Here is a 17,456-nt window from a genome sequence, read left to right as displayed (position 1 = left end):
GTCTTGTTTTTGTATATAGTGGCATAGCATTCTGCTGACATTCTTAGTTGTTGAAAGGGGGGAGGGATGAACTGGCATGAGAAGTGTTTGGAGTTTTTTTCTTTAGTTAGATGCAGTCGATTTTAAACTTTTTAAAGAAACTGTAGAACTCATTGTTGTCAGCAAAGCAAAGAACTCTACTGCATCAATGGAAGTTCAAGAACCCTCTGTACCTAAATGCAATTTGCAACATTCTGTTATTTTTTGTATGTTTAGAATGCTGAAATGTTTTTGAAGTTAAATAAACAGTATTACATTTAAAAAAAAATAAAGAAAAGGACTGATATATTAAGTCAGGTTTTTGTTGTTATTGTTGTTGCTGAGGTATGTACCAGAGACAAAAGAACACTTAAGAGAAGAAAAGAATCATTTGGGCTCATGGTTTTGAAGGTGCAGTCCTCAGACAACTGGTTCTAGGTCACATGGTCTGTAGTCTGGCAGAACATGATGGAAGAGGGTGTAGCAGAGTAAGGCTGGGCAACCAGGACAAGGAGTGGGCAGAAGGAAGGAGCCAGAGGCAAGATGGCCTTCAAAGGAACACCTCCAGTGCCTACTTCCTCCCACAAGACCCCACTTCCTACTACTGCCCAAAGATGCTGTCAAATTATGAATCCACCCACATCAAAAAACATCAGTGAAGTCACAGCCCTTGCGGTCCAATCCCTTGTCTCAGTGTTGGCGCCACCAGCTGAATTCCAAGACTTCACACCATGAACCTAATCGGAGGACATTCCATATCTAAGCCATAACAACTGTCTCTGACTGGACATGAAGGACTCTCTCTCTTCTCTTCCCAATTTCCCAGCACAGTTGCTCCTTGCCTGGTATCAAGCCCTCAACTCAGGTCTTGGAACAAAAAAAAAGAAAAAAACTGCTGTCCAGCTACCATTTCTCCATCACTCTGTGTGCTAGTACAAACCAGGTTAAGACCCAGGGCTGTCTGCGCCTCACTCGCTATAGATTCTAGGAAACTGCGTTCCTAGAACTGCATTCATTCCTAGAACAGTGTCCTCCAGTTGGGTAAGAACATAGTGCCACTGTTTTCAGAGCCTGACCTGATTATCTTTCTCGTTCCTCAATGGGAGTCTGTAGAATTTCTTTCAAGAGCAAAGAAAGAAACCTGATGTGGTGACACACACCTTTAATCCCAGCACTTCGGGGGTAGAGGCAAGCAGATCTCAGAGTTCAAAGCCAGACTGGTCCTCGGAGAAAGTTCCAGGAAAGCCAAGGGCTATACATAAAAACCTTGTCTAGAAAAACAAGAACAAACAAATAGAAAATTGAAGACAGAGGGAGGTTGCTGCTGGCTCTTGTCCAGTGACTTTAGGCCACCCTTTTAATGGTGACAGCAAAGGAGGCTCCTGGGAAGCACTCCTCCAGCTGACATGGGTTCACCAGGCAGACCACAGTAGCCACCATCAGCAAGGACCCCCAGAAGCTCCATCTCATGGTCCACAGTCTAACCTTCTAGAAACATCTTTCTACTTTTCCTTTCGTGCTTTAGGGTCTGCCTAGGAATCCTAACCAGAAATGACATAAAAAGTATATGATATATAAAGTATAATACATGATAAAATATGTTTTCAGTGCCAACCCCAGTTTCATAAAAGATGATCCCCAAATCAATAAGTAAAATGTTTATTTGTAGGCAGTTCTGTGGTACAAGATAGCACATTGGGTTTCTGGTGACGAAAGTGTTTATTCCTTCAAATTTTTTATTTTAAATATATAGCTATCTTTTAAAGCCAACCTTTAAAATGGTATGATTTTTGTTTTACTAACAGTTACAATGTCACAAAATACTGACCAGAAAATAAAACTCCAGATATTCTGATTAAAGGAATTCAGATGTTTACTCAGAAAGCCATTGTTTCCAAATATGACGGAGACACGCCTCTCCAAAAGCTGTTCCACATACTATACACTTGGTCATTTTTATAACAAGTTTTACAGCATTTGGGATTTGCCATTCAAGAGTCTACTTTAACTGAGGCTGATTTTAAAAAGTGATATCTCCTAGTATTTTGAGCATGTGGAAGAAGCTGTGTGGGCTGTGGAAGTCTTGAGAGAGGTCGGGGCACCTGTGGCTGTGACCATGTGCATCGGCCCAGAGGGGGACATGCACAACGTGACTCCTGGAGAGTGTGCGGTGAAGCTGGTGCGTGCAGGTAAAGTGGCCCATGTCCAGATGGGCAGTGCGGTGTCTGGGAAGTGCAGAAAATTCGCTCAATATTGTCAGAGAAATAAAAGAATAAAAAGGAAAAGTCTTGTCTATAAATCCTACTGTAGCTAATCTCTAAGCTGGCTTCTAAGATTGATTAATTGATCGATTGATGATTAATTGATTTGGAATGAATTGAATCCTTTTTAATCATTGTAGCCTACACAGGCCAGTGTCGAGTGTGTGACCGCCTATCTCTCTAATGCTGGGATCACAGGCAGCACCTCTGCCAGCTCGGCTTCTAAGTGTTACAAGAAGAATCACCAAGCAAAAGAATGCACCGTAAATTATAATGGTTCTTTATTGCTTTGCACAGGGGCGAACATCATTGGGGTCAACTGCCGGTTTGGGCCCTGGACCAGCTTGCAGACCATGAAGCTAATGAAGGAGGGCCTCAGGGATGCCGGCCTGCAAGCTCACCTTATGGTCCAGTGCTTGGGTTTCCACACACCAGACTATGGCAAGGGGGGGTTTGTGGATCTCCCAGAATACCCCTTCGGTAAGTTGGGGTTTGTATAAAGTCCCTTACATTTCTTTTTTTTTTTTTTTTTTTTTTTTTTTTTTTTTTTGGTTTTTTGAGACAGGGTTTCTCTGTGTATCTCTGGCTGTCCTGGAACCCACTCTGTAGACCAGGCTGGCCTCAAACTCAGAAATCCACCTGCCTCTGCCTCCCAAGTGCTGGGATTAAAGGCGTGCGCCACCACCGCCCAGCTTACATTTCTTACTGTGATCAAATTGATGCAATTTTATAACATAAGGCCGTGTAAGAAAAGAACTTTCAGTGTTAACCAAACAGAAGCTACCTAAAGAATGCATAATCTTTCTGGCATTTATATTAGTTTTTAAAAAAACAGACAAACAGACAAACAAAGTTACTAGGATGGGCGTGTGGGGGTGAGATGGAGAAAAGCCCAAACCAGTCAAGAACCTACCATTTGAGAGATGGGGCTGCATCGGTCACTCTTCTGTTGTTTCCATCCAACACCTGACCGGAAGCCACTTTAGAGAGGAAGGATTTGTTGTGGCTCAGAGTTGGAGAGAAGGCAGTCCATCACAGGGAAAGGCATGGCCACCGCACGAGTGTGAGGTTGCTGGTCGCATCCCTCCATAGCCAGGAAACTGAATGAAAACAGGAGCAGGGTTGCCTAAGGTGACCCAGTTCCTCCAGCAAGGCTCTACCTCTGAGGATTTCACATTTCCCAGTATTCCATAGCTGGGGACATTGTATCCAAACACACGAGCCCATGGGGGACATCTCACATTCAACCACAACAGAGGTGGTAACAGGAACATCAAAATCATTGTATTACAGGCCTGGAGCCAAGAGTTGCGACCAGATGGGATATTCAAAAATACGCCAGAGAGGCCTACAACCTGGGGGTCAGGTACATTGGCGGCTGCTGCGGATTTGAGCCCTACCACATCAGGGCGATTGCAGAGGAGCTGGCGCCAGAAAGGGGATTTTTGCCACCAGCTTCAGAAAAACATGGCAGCTGGGGAAGTGGCTTGGACATGCACACCAAACCCTGGATCAGGGCAAGGTGGGGCTGCTTTTAGGTTGCACTCGTGATTCATCCTAATCCATTCTACGTAGTGCTGCAAACACATGCATGTACAAGGCATGAGAACTCAAGCAGGACCAAGGCGAAACAGAAGGAAAGCAAGCAAGCTGCCCTGCCCTGCCCCATCCCCAGGGGAGGCCTGGTCTGCTCAGACCACTCCAACAAAATCCCATCAACGGGGTGTCTCATAAACCACAGACATTTAGAACCAAGAGTGGCAAGTGGTGACCTGTACCTTTAATCAAAACAAAGGCAAGCAAAGGGTGTTGTTCTTTAAGCGCCATCTATCCCCCTTGGCTTTCTGAGACAGGGTTTCTCACAGGCACCTGCACTTTGCCGATTAGATTATGCTGTGATTGGCTAGTGAGCCCTGGCTGTCTCTGCCTTCCTAGCACTGGGATTACAAGCACACACCACAACACTTGGCTTCTGTGGGAGCTGAGGCTTGAACTCAGGTCCTCATGCTTATATGGCAGGCCCTTTCTCACTAGGTGATCTCCCTGGCCTCATTCTTTTTTTCTTTAAGATTTGTTTACTTATTATATATAAGTACTCTGTAGCTGTCTTCAGATACTTTTTCTTCTCTCTTCTGCCCCACTGGCTCTGGCCCCACTCGCTCTGACCCTAAGATTTATTTATTTATTATATGTAAGTACACTGTAGCTGTCTTCAGATACCCCAGAAGAGGGTGTCAGATCTCATTACAGATGGTTGTGGGCCACCATGTGTTGCTGGGATTTGAACTCAGGACCTTCGGAGGGGCAGTCAGTGCTCTTAACTACTGAGCCCTCTCTCCAGCCCCCTGACCTCATTCTTCAGCCACTCCAAGTTATACCATTAACATTTATTAATACATAACAACTATGTCCTTTTCTATAATCACAATTAAATCTTCTGAGCTTTTTATCTGTAGGTTTCTTCTAAAAATACACAGCCAGAGAATGGCATTTACAATATCATTACAGTTGTCGTACAAGCAACAGTTTCATTTTGCAAACCGTGATCCACTCGAAGGGATGTTCCCAGCATCCGGGTATGGTGGATTCTCCTCTCTTATACTTCATTGATCATCCAAATTCTTGACAGATGTAAATTAACTTTATGACTGGACTGACATTCTTTGTGCTGTGTAACACCTGGCTTTCTAGGAATTTCTAAATAATTTTTCATGGTTAAAAAGAAAAAATCACAGGCCTTCGTCTTCTCCAGATTCTAAGTTATACTTTATGTTACAATCGCTTTATTATTAGAGACGTTTCTCTCAGGGCCTGTGAGCTTTGTTCTGTTCTCGCTCACTGTGTATTTGTCCATTCTCTCTTGCCATGTCTATCGACGATACAATGCCATCTCCTTTCCATTTTCTAGACACTGGTTGTGCCTTGAGCTACCTTCTCAGGGACTCCTGCTTACTCAATGAGACTATTTAGTAAATACATCTTTGTCCATCTTGGTGAGAGTTGAAAAAATCATTGCTAAACTTTTCTGTGGGTGTCTGTCAGAAATGATGTTTTTCAGAGGCAGGATTTATAAAAATGTACTAAATGCAAATATAATCCAAAGACAAAGGAAGGATGCTCTGGAGATGATTGCAAGTTTAAATAAATGGAAATAGTTTATTCTAGTTGCCATCACCTGTGCATCCTGAAAAGTAATGAGCCAACAAAAATAAAGTATTAGTTTAAAGACCAAAGTACCCCCCGCACCCTGAACTCCCAAAGCAACTAATGTCTGTAGGAAGTCATGATTCACAGAGGCCATTATAAACCATGACTTCTAGGATTACATCATAAAAAAGTATTAACGTTCTCATAAGTTTCCTAAGTGAAGTGAGGGACGCTGTAAGAATATATGTAACAGCAAAGCCCAGGAACCCTGCACTCTTTTTTTTCCTTTATCTCCAAAAAAAAAAAATAATAATAATTTGTGCTCTGTTCTGTTCTCCACAACTTCTTGATTTGCTAAAATTCTGAATAGAGTTAGGAAGAGTGCTGGACATTTCAGGAAGAAATATAATAATAATAATAATAATAATAATAATAGGATGAAATATAATAATAACAACAACAATGCTAAGAATAATAGCACCTATGAGTGAAATACGTGTTTCTGAAAGGTGGCCTGAAGCCTGGTGACCAGTACGAGAATAAAAGTTGGAAAATGGAACCATTTGGGCTTTTCTATGCCTGCCCTTGCCCTGAGTCATGTCCTGGGGACTAATTGTGTTTATTTATCCCTGAGTCTTAAGCTAAGCTTTTTTCCCAATTAGCTTATAACTCATACTATCACGTTTATACTAATGTAAGTTCTGCCACGTGGCTGCTTATCTCTTGTCAGTCTCCTAAGTCCAACTTTGTTTTGCTGGCCAGTCTTCCATCTCTGACTCTTTCCCAGAGTCTCTCTCTCTGCCAATGTCCCCCTTAAGATCCTGCCTTTTGCTATCTATAGGCTGTACGTTTTTTATTTTAACCAGTGAGAAGGTGCCTTAGGTAGGCAAGGAAGAACAGAGATATCTTCACCCAGTGTTCAAAACCATGACTCTAACAGAAACAGGCCTAGGGAGATGGCTCAGCAGTCAGTAACTGGGTTGCTATGAAAGTAGTGAGGGCCTGAGTTCAGATCCCCAGAACCCAGATAAAAAGCCAAGCACAGCAGCACACATCCGAGGTCTTGGTCTTGGTGCTGGGGAGACCAGCACCACTGGCCAGCTAAATTAGCTAAATTCATGAGCATTTTATGAAAGGGCTTGTCTCAAAAAATAAGGTACAAAACAACTGAGGAAGACAGCTGGCCTCTGAGTTTGCACACACACATATGCTCATGGACATATATGTGTGTATATATATATATATATGTGTGTGTGTGTGTGTGTGTGTGTACACATGTACACATACATGCCACATGCACAATTGTGAAAAAGCTACAGACAAAAATATACAGAGTTTTTCTGGCTGTATGTTGAAACAAAAGTTCTACCTTAGTCTAATATCTCTCCCTTCCTTCCTCTTCCTCTCTAATACAGACACACACACACACACACACACACACACAGAGACAGACAGACAGAGAGAGAGAGAGAGAGAGAGGGAGGGAGAGAGAGAGAGAGAGAGAGAGATTGTAAAATGATGAGTTTGGATTTTTAACTTAATGGTGCGTATTTTGCAAACCCAGGGCTAGACGGGAATACTGGGAGAATCTCCTGCCAGCCTCTGGAAGACCTTTCTGCCCTTCTCTATCAAAGCCGGATGCGTAAGTAGCAGTGAAAGAGAAAACAGGAGGAAATAGCCCCAAGCCCCATCTGGAACCTTCTTCGCTGCTGTCCTCAAGCCTACCCTGTTCTTCTGGCTGCTGAGCATCGATGAGCTGCCGTTCCTTCAGTTCGAGTGACACACCACTCCTGAGCATGCTCATCAGATGCAGTGGAGATGCAGAGGCACCTGGACCCCACCCCAACCCACCCCCACCCCCCACTTACTCTCTGCCTAGTAATGCCACAGGGCTTCTTCCATTTGAAGGTCATCAGGCATGGCCAGAGTTGGCTCTCAGGGTGGATTTGACGTTCTCAAAGAATCAGAAGTTAGCAAGAAGCAACCTTGGTGAATAATTCCCGTGTCTAAGCTAGACACTTGAGATACAGTCTCAGGAGAAGAGATGCCAAAGCTGTTGTGAGCGATGGCAAGATTGTTGAGTAATCATGATGCTTGGCTTTCAAAGACGATTTTTTTTTTTGCTTTAAATCCCTGGAATTTGTAAGTGCATCTTTATAATCACGCATAGTTAGATTATAAACTACTGATGGCCAAGTGTTGGCAGCCAGCGTCAATGTTAAAGAAAGGGTTACCTGGGAAATGGAGTTAAAGGAAGGGCAACGGTAAGAGAGAGTTTGGGAGAAAATAGGGTAGCCAAAATTATACCTGTTCACGTGGAAGGTTTTAAAAAAATTAGATGGGAGTCGTGATTGCTCAGCCATCTTTAATTTAATCCTTCTTTGTTACAAGCCAACAAGTAGAATAGGTGAGGCAAAACCCCACCCACAAGTTTGTCAGCATGCCGGCCCAATCAGCGGCTTCTTTTGGTCTCTGTAGAGGTGGGACTTCCAATGTAACTGGAACCAGGTTCAAGGCATGGCAAATAGCAGGAGGTGAGCAGAGAGGTGTGGTTATGAGAGACAGGCCTCAAGCCAGGAGGGTTACAGCCAAGGACTATATAACATGCTTCTTACATTCCTCTCTATTTAGCTTTATGCCAGACATAATCACCAACACCCAGGGAAACACTTGCTGATTAAAGTAAAAACACACGAACCTTGGAAGACCTTTTTAGAAGTCAGAGATCAAGTTCATCTTGTTTTAGTACTTTCTACATTCATGTTTGCTTTGTACACTGTGCCCCACATTTCTGTTTTATGCTTCAATGTAGCAGTGTGTAACAATTAGCAAGATTACAAATAATTGTCCTTTTCTAAAACTTGAGTAGCTTGAATGTCATCGATTTCTTTGGAACAATGAGAGCAAATGTGTGTTGCTTGTCATGTTTTAGCTTTTATGTTTATCATGTCGTTGTGTCAAACTCCTTCAAACTCTCCTCTTCTAGTACTTCCTAGAATATAAAGTATGGAGCTTAAGGTCTTTTTTATCGCCTTCCTTGAGAATAGATCAATCCTTCAGTCCTGATGTCATTGTTTCTATAACGCTAATCACTCATTCACTGCTACCACCTGGCAGAATGCTAGCTGATGCAGTTAGAGAGTGAATTATCCATAATCATTCAAGGCCTTGGGGTCCTTGAGGGTGACCAATCTAAGCCATAGATAGGATGCCTGCTACCTTTGCGAGCCTCTCCAGCAGGGACTCTTTCTCTAGAGCATCCTGGTACCTCATCGCCTCTAAGGATCACTTCTTTCTTTTTATCTCATATTTTTTTAAAGATTTATTTATTTATTTTAATGAGTACACTGTAGCTGTCTTCAGACACACCAGAAGAGGGCATGAGATCCCATTATAGATGGTTGTGAGCCACCATGTGGTTGCTGGGAATTGAACTCAGGATCTCTGGAAGAGCAGTCAGTTCTTTTAACTGCTGAGCCATCTCTCCAGCCCTGACACATCTCATTCTTAGAAAGTAACTTTGTAGTAATGAGAAGACAGATCACTACAGCCTTCACTTGGTCCAAACATTAGGCTTTGAAAATCCACAAACCAAGCTACTGTGCTTTCCACTCAGTAACTCTTTCTACTCAAAGATAACCCTCAGATAACCCTCAGAGGGCCTGGAGAGGTGACTCAGCAGTTAAAAGCACGTTCTACTTTGATAGAGGACCTTAGTTGATCCCCAGCACCCTCAAGGTGGATTATGACTGCCTGTTAATCTAGTTCCAGGGGATCTTATGCTCTCTTCTTGCCTCTTCAGGATTAAATAGGATAACAAGGAGCTTTAAACAGTGCCTTGAGTATGCTAGACATGCACTGTCCATTTACTGTGCAGTGTGTGTGCAAGCAGGATTGGAGTCCCCTTGTCCTTGTGTTAGCTCACCACGGATCAAAGCCTCTGCCTGTGTCAATGCATGAGGTTCAACCAGGGTGGCCTTGCTGAGTAGATTAAGGTCCTGTGAAGAGGGAAACATATGGTACTCACTATTAGAAGGGAGAGTGGAAAGGCTACACTGGGGAAGGGCTGTCCCTTTGGGGGTCTGCACAGCCTTTTCATTTAGTTCTGTAGCTTTAGGTATGGAAACAATGTAACAAGTCTAAAAAATAGCCGGCATACAGTAGATGGTAAAGATGCATTTTTAAATCTAGATCCATCAACCTATAAAGAAAGACAAGTCAGTTGAGATTCAAATGAGCAGAGACTAGCTCGTTTAGACCTTAAGAAGGTGTGAGGCCATGCATCAGCTTTCCAGGTTGGCAGGTGTGACAGCTGCAGACATGTAAGTGAAGTGTATTGCTCAGAATGGGAGCCTTCCAGGATTGCCGCCTGAAGAGGGACAATAATAAGAAAATGAAGCTTAAAGAAATGGTCAGAAGGAACAGGGGAAGATGAGGGAGGCAAGGAAGACTGGTCTGGGCCTTGTGCGCCTGTAACGAGACAGGGCAGAGCCACTGAAAACTGGGTCAAGAAGACGAGCTATCAGATGAGCTGGCTGTCTGGCCTGTTTTGTTTGATGATGTGCAGTTGGAACATTATCGATAGGACAAAAGTCATCTCATGTTGCTAAACACGCAGGTCTCCCTTCGGGTGTAGGGTGTCAGTGGACTTCCTAAGAGGTAGGTTTCCCTGGACTTGATAAGGCTCTCAAGAGATAAGCAAACGCACCAGTAAAGTCTGGGTATTTTTGGTGCTCGGGATTGAACAAAACTTTGCATGCGCTAACCAGGTACTCTACCGCTGACCCACACCTCCCAGCACAAATTAAATTAAAAAGAAATGTTTTGAGACAGTGCCTGATGGTGTCGTCCTGGCCAACCTTGAACTACTGATTCTTCTGCTTCAAGTTCCTGAGTCCTGAGATTACAGATGTGTGTGAGCACACCTGACTGCAAACATTCTTAAAGAATTGATTTTCTATGTGGAAAGACTGAAAATTGTATACATTGATTGAATCACAGTTTAAATAACAATAGAACGTATTAAGAGAAAGAATTTCAACTCTATTTTAAAAAAGAAAGAAAGAAAACTATCCCTCTAAACAACCTGAAACTTATCATAGTACTTCCTACCGTATTCACCTTGTTCCAGAAGTACTAGACAGCCCATTTAGATAATTTAAAATATCAGAAAAGCAAAGATGAAAGCATTGTTCAGACAGAAGAAATGGCTGTACAGAAAGATTATCCAAAACACTCCTGTAGACTGTAAGAATCCAGTAACATGAGGAATACGTTTCTATATGCAAAAGCCCTTGTTCTTTTATATACACTTGACAACTCTTTTGGAAGTATAATGGAAAATATTCATTTCCCATTTTAGTAAAATAATAACTGTCTAGAAATAAAACTAAAACAAGGTACATAAGAACTACTGAAGGAGATCAGGAAGATGCTGCTGTGAGATGCTGACCAAGGCTTCCATAAAGAAAGGTGTTGAGATGCTCTGAACTGACTAACAACTATCTTAGGACCTCGGGGAAAATTAGCACCAGCATTGAGAGAAAGAGGCATGCAGACTCACGTTCCTATGGAACACAACAGCAGAGATCAAGGCAAACTTGGAAAAAGAAGGGTGGTAAGGCAGTTGTGGCATTGCCAAACAATCACTGTGCTTAACAGAGTAATTACAATCATGGGGCATGGGCCTGAGGACATGGCTCAGTAGCATAGTAAAGAGCACGCGTTGCTCTTCCAGAGGATCTTAGGTACAATTCCTGGCACCCACATGGAGGTTCACAACCATTCCTGACTCCGTTTCCAGGGGATCCGATGCCCTCTTCAGGCCTCTTTAAGCCACAACATGCAAGTGATGCATGCACAGAAAATATACATAAGCTTAAAATAAAAATAATTTAAAAGTAATAAAATTAAATAAAAAATACACAGGCTACTTGTGTTTAAAAGCAGTGGGAGAGAGCAATGCACAATAGAGGAGAATTTCATATCAAAAAGGGGAAATTGAATTAGTTAGAAATGGGGACAACTGATCATCTATCAGGTACATGCATTCTCTCTCTTTTTCTTTCCATCTCTCTCTCTCTCTCTCTCTCTCTCTCTCTCTCTCTCTCTCTCTCTCTCTCTCTCTCTCTCTCTCTCTCTCTCTCTCTCTCTCTCTCTCTCTCTCTCTCTCTCTCTCTCAATTTAAAGTTGATCAAAGTTTTAACCAAAGTTCCATGAAGAAAAAAAAGCCATAAAAGAAAAAAAACGTTACTCAGAAATGTTTAAATGTGTGCATACGCACATGCCCTCTACTCTATGCAGTGGTAAAGGGAATTGTGGAAGTGCAGTGGACATCAGCAAGCACTCTCCCATGAATCTTCAGGTGTTTTAGGCCAACCTTTCTCCCACTCAGGCACATGTTACAAGGGAGGTGCAGCAATACCCAGCTGGGACCCAGACAAAGCCCTTAGATCAACACTGGTAGTGTCATGGTCTCTTCTCTGTGTTCAGGGCAGCATAGAATGCTGCCACCCGGATGCTTAGGAAAGCACAGCACACAGGGAAGAGACTGCATGTCAGGCCAGGTACTGGATCTGCAACCACTGGTCTGACACACAGGCAGTTTCTTGAGGAGTCGCACACAGTCCCTAACAGAACCGACTTCCTCTCCCATGTCTCAGGCTCTCTGCCTCTGAGCAACTCCTGCACTCAGAACAATTAAAGGTTTTCTTAAAAATAAGCCGTTCTCCCCCTGCCATTAAAAGTTTTCTTAACAAACAAACAACTTTTGATGTGTTATTTCTATGGACATACCATCAAAAGCAATGGAAAATGAAATTATCTTTCCCTCAAACATACCCTATTGGAGGTGTGAAGAAGGTTTACTCTGTGTCCTTCTGGAGCCAGTGATGAAGACAACAAGTGATGAAGAAGATGCATGTAGTATAGATATGCACATAGAAAAGCCAAGTGCTTACATCCTGACAAGAATACTTGCATGTATTTAGTAGACTAACAGAGAATTTGCTGAATTTACAAAGTAGAGAATGGATTGCCTCAATCCCCTAAGCACAGGAAAAGATAAGAAAGTAGTAAGATGGCTTTTCTCCCACCTGTGTTGGCAAGACCAAGAAGTTAATGGTTCTGTACATTGATAAGGATGCCAGGGACCGACCAACACTCCTGCACATTCTATGTAGAAATGTAAAATATCATAAACTATTTGGAAAAGAGTTTGTCCATCACACCCTTGCATGAAGAATTTCCTGACTAAGATGTAACCCATGTTTTCATATGTGTTCAAAGGTGTATGTCTGGAAACCACCTACACATCCAACAAGAACATATGTGTCAGTGAATTCTCAAACATTTACATAGAGTAAAGCAGAGTCATTGAATAGTATTCATTAAGGTGGAAGACATGGCTGAGCAGGTGTAGGCAGTTGCCACCAAGCCTGATGACCTGGATTTTCCCTGAAACCCATATCCTAGAGAGAAAGGACCTACTGTGGCAAATAGTCCTCTGACCACACTTGTGTGCACACATACCCATGTATGTGCACACACATGTGCAGATATATATATATACATATATATATATATGTATATATATATGTACATATATTTCTCTAGATATATATATCTAGAGAGAGAGAGAGAGATTGAGGTGGGTATGTTAGATCAACATGATGTAAAATAGAAGAACATTTCTAGATGCGTTATACACCCATGTGTGAGTTTAGAACATTCCTGGAAAGAACATTCCCCTTAGATGAAAGTCTAATGCTAGACAAGGACTCCCCTTCACCCACACCCTGTTTAGTCTGACTTTGCTTATGCGCATAGGCATTACCTTTTCCAGGAACTAAATCAGCTTGGCAGGGTATGCAAAGATTTCTGGTTGTGAGGAGAGTACAAGAACCCAACCCATAAAATAGCAACCAAGAATGCCAGGGTGAAATCTAACTAAGCCAGCTAAGCAGACATAAAAAACTTTTTGTCCATTTTCTATTGCTATCACTGAGTACTATGATATGACTGGGTATTTCTAGAGAATAAATGTTCCAGGGGCTGGGAAGTCCCAGAGCATGGTGTCCATGAATGATGGGGGGCATATTGCTGTATCCCAGCATGGTGGAGGACATTAGATGGGATGTCTAGATAGTGTGCTAGTTGGTATTTGTCTTCTATTAAATTTCACTAATGCTAATTTGAGGAGCCCACCTTCATGGCCTCCTGCGTTTCAGATCACATCTCAAAAGCCTTCCTCTGAATGTTGGAGGCTGTCTCAATATGAGTTGTAAAGGGGGAAGCATTCAGAGGGTAGTATCGGGGCAAAACAAGATAAACACCACCAAAGGAAGCAATCAGGTAAATCCTACTTTTCAGAGCACCTGGTTTCTTTTACATGCCAGTGTCATGGGAGCGTTCAGCTATAAAGAGTCAGTCCCATACACCTGTGAGGTCTCATAACCATGGATGCAAGCAGCTGCAGACTGAAAATACTCAAGGGCTGGAGTAGGGATTGGACCTGTGCTTAACGTATGCAGCAAGTCTATTAGTGACAGTGCAGTGTAATAGTTACACACTGTTCACTGTGTGTGTTATTAGAAGAATCAAGAGGAGATTTGAGGGCTATGGGGAGAAATCTGTAGGTTATGTGATGGTCCTATGCCATCTCATAAGAGAGAGTTGAACATCCCCAAGAGACAACCCCATAATGACCTGATACACTGTGTGGGCCCAGATAGGCACCTGCTTGGGAAATGACAGACCTAGGAGAGGTCCGGTGGGAACAACTATGGGCATTAGAACATGAATAAGGAGTCAAAATTAATTCTAGCAATTCAGCAATATATTCTTAACTTTTTGGAGAAAAAATAAGACATATACTAAACGTTAAAATATTCTTTATAATTTACCTTAAGTATTTTAGCTGACAAAGTGCCTTTTTTCAGGCAAGATTTCCACATATTCTGATTTGGTAAGAAGAAATCAACAGGGAGATAATTGCTAACAACACCTCCCACGCCCCAAACACACACACACACACACACACACACACACACACACACACACACACACACACACACACACACACACACACGACTGATGATCAGTGAAACTGAGAAAATCTGGTTTGAACCAGCTCTTTCCAGTTCCACAGTAGGTATTTGCTGTCCTAGAGAGTTATCAAGAAAAGCAGATGGCCCTCTGATAAACCTGTCTGTGAAGAGAAGCTCAAATGCAAACCAGCAAATAGTTGGCTGAGAAAAGATCGAAGAACCAAAGGAAAGCCAGGGGTGGAAGCCAGCTAGGGGTGAAGGTCAGCTGGAAAAACAATTCCTGCTTTGCCATGGTCACAGCCGTGACCTGACACCTTCTACAAAATCACAAGCCAAGTTAGGCAACCCGTTTTTGGCTGTACAGTCAGCTGCCCTGAAGATGGCACATAGCTTTGTTTAATCAATAAGGAAAAAGAGGAGTTTTGGAAGAACACACACACACACACACACACACACACACACACACACATCTGCCTGACCTTGGGCTTTTCCTAGTTCATTAAGGAGGTTAGGGAAAGCTAACAGACTACAGAATCCTGGCCAACGCATTTTAGACCTGGCCAGTGCAGAGAGATGGGTAGAAGAGCTTGTGACAAGTGGCAGAGCAATGCCATGTTGTGTGGTTCAGTGACAGTGAAGTTGAGGATACTATGTTGATCCCACTGCATGAGAATAAGACCACTAACACAAAGTATGAGCCAAATTGGAATCAAGCTTGGTTCTTAATGGGGTACACCCAAGAGCTGGCCAATAATTGCTTCCTAAGTCAAGTTAAAGAGAGCAGCCCTGAGTCCATTTCTTGCCCCCCCCCCTTTTTAAAAAGATTTATTTATCTATTTTATGTATGTGAGTACACTGTAGCTGTACAGATGCTTGTGAGCTTTCATGTGGTTGTTGGGAATTGAATTCAGAACCTTCGGAAGAGCAGTCAGTGCTCTTAACCGCTGAGCCATCTGTCCTGTCCAGGCCCCTTTTAAGGAGTAAATTCACAAGTGCTTGCAAAGCAGGTTTACAGAAGAGAGTCAATGGGGCCATAAAAGGAAGTACAGAAAAATCTCAAAAACAAAACAAAACTACATTTGTCATGGAATTAAAGAGGGTGACTAGGGAGGGTGAGGTGGGGTAAGGAAGGGTAAGGGCGTTCTCAAAGGTCATGGTTTAGGGTAGATCAGGCTCCAGGAAACAGCCTTAAAAACAGCAACTCGGCTCTTCTAGTGATTGGAAACTCACTTTGAACAATACAGCACAATGGCTCCTGCCTTCAAAATGGAGTCAGGCAGTGTCCTTATCTGCTAGTTGATGGGGTGGAGAGTGTCAGGCTAAACAAGTGGGATGGACCAGGGGGAAAAGGCCCAGGACAGAGTAGACAAGGAAGCATGGCAGTAGAGGAAACCATTGGGACTCAAGATAAGCAATTAAAAAACACACACACAGGCACCTATAAAATGCAACATTACTACTTAAAATATGGCTTAAAATGTGGGGACTATTCTGTATGTTGGGGACTTTGGCTGGTTCTGGGCGTGTGTGTGCATGCACCTGCATGTAGTATAAGCATGTGTTCCTGTGGTGTGTGGAAATGTCTATGTATAAGGCAGAGATCAATGTCTGATGTCTTCCTCTACTGGAAGACAGGGCCTCACAAGCCAAAATGGCTGACCAATGAGTCCCAAGGATATGTCTGCCTCTACCCCTCACACGCACACTGTCATAGCCCCACCCCAGCACTGGAAAAAGAGACTTCCTTCCTCTTTCCTTTCTTCCTTCTTTCCATCTACCTTCCCTCCCTTACTTTTTTCTCCTCCCTTTTCTTCTCCTCCTCTTCCTCCTCTTCTCCTTCCTTCTTCTTTCTTCTTCCTTCCTCTTCCTTCTCCTGTTCCTCTTCCTCCTCTTCCTTCTTCTTAGTTCTAAGGATCAACCCCTGAGTATTGTGCATTGCTACCAGGCCAAACCCTGAGCTTTACAATGGAAGGTTTTTTGTTTGTTTGTTTGTTTTTTAAAGCAGGTATGTGATGGTTGTTGGTGGGTGATAGGGGTAAGGGTGTGGTAGGGGCTAGTAGGAGGGGTTGCTTAGCATCCCAAACAGTCTCTCTGAAAGTTCCAGCCCCTGTCAAACCTCATCAATGGAAATGGAGGGAAAGCTGTGATCTGAATTGTGGACTCAGTTTTGTGTCTTTAAAAAGAGCAAGAGAGGAGTCTGGCATCTTTGATGGTTTCACTGTGACCATTGGCATCCACCTTATACCCAGAGGGAAGAGCATGAAGAACATAAATGAGGTTCTTTAAGTGACTAGGAATGTCTACTACAAGGGAGCTAAGGATTCCAAGTGGGTGCTCTGCAGCCAACAGACCTCTGCCACCTCCCGCCAGGTGCCTTGGACAAGAGCCCTAGCTTTGGCAAGCTGCTCATCTCTCATCCTCAGGGATAAGAACTGCACCAACCCCCACGGCCACAGAGAGGAGTCCATGGTGTAAACTAGGATCACTTCTTATTTATATAGGCACAACTACTTGGGACATCTTCCCAGATCCAATGTCCAGATTGAAAGCAATTTGGGCTTTTAGAGACCCCACTGTCTTAAGAGACCCCACTGTGCCTTATGAAGTACAAGATCATTTTCAGATCTGAGCATACGATTTTTTGAATGAATAAATGACCGTTTTTGGTTTGTTTGTTGTTTTGTTTTGTTTTTCTTAGAAAGATTTATTAAGATCCTGGTTGCAAAGAGGACTACTTGGGAAATACAGCTATCCATCAATGTCCTCTGTTGCTAGCAACAGAATTCACTACAACTAGTTTAAGCCAGAAAAGGATTCATTAAAGTTCATTTGGAAGCGTATAGCTGCTGATGCTGGGTGCTGTTCCCATAGAGTATGTCCCCACAGACCATGTCCCCTCAGCTCCCACCAACCATGAGTCCACCCCACAGACCATGTCCCCTCAGCTCCCAGCAGACCCTGAGTCCACCCCACAGACCATGTC

The 17,456-nt window shown here is 43.1% G+C and overlaps 1 protein-coding gene across 1 annotated transcript in view; it reads left to right on the top strand.

The window, feature by feature from the left end:
- Positions 1-7,072, top strand: part of LOC116083553 (S-methylmethionine--homocysteine S-methyltransferase BHMT2) — a 17,379-nt gene extending 10,307 nt beyond the window's left edge. The window contains exons 5-8 of the mRNA XM_031360332.1: positions 2,060-2,207; positions 2,577-2,759; positions 3,573-3,801; positions 6,991-7,072. Coding sequence (XP_031216192.1) covers positions 2,060-2,207; positions 2,577-2,759; positions 3,573-3,801; positions 6,991-7,072 — 642 coding nt within the window. The remainder of the gene's footprint in view (positions 1-2,059; positions 2,208-2,576; positions 2,760-3,572; positions 3,802-6,990) is intronic.
- The last annotated feature ends 10,384 nt before the right edge of the window (positions 7,073-17,456 follow it).

The sequence above is a fragment of the Mastomys coucha genome, unplaced genomic scaffold (assembly GCF_008632895.1).
Source record: "Mastomys coucha isolate ucsf_1 unplaced genomic scaffold, UCSF_Mcou_1 pScaffold8, whole genome shotgun sequence".
Taxonomy (NCBI): domain Eukaryota; kingdom Metazoa; phylum Chordata; class Mammalia; order Rodentia; family Muridae; genus Mastomys; species Mastomys coucha.
The sequence above is the reverse complement of the archived record's forward strand: the minus strand, read 5'-3'. Positions and strand labels throughout refer to the sequence as shown.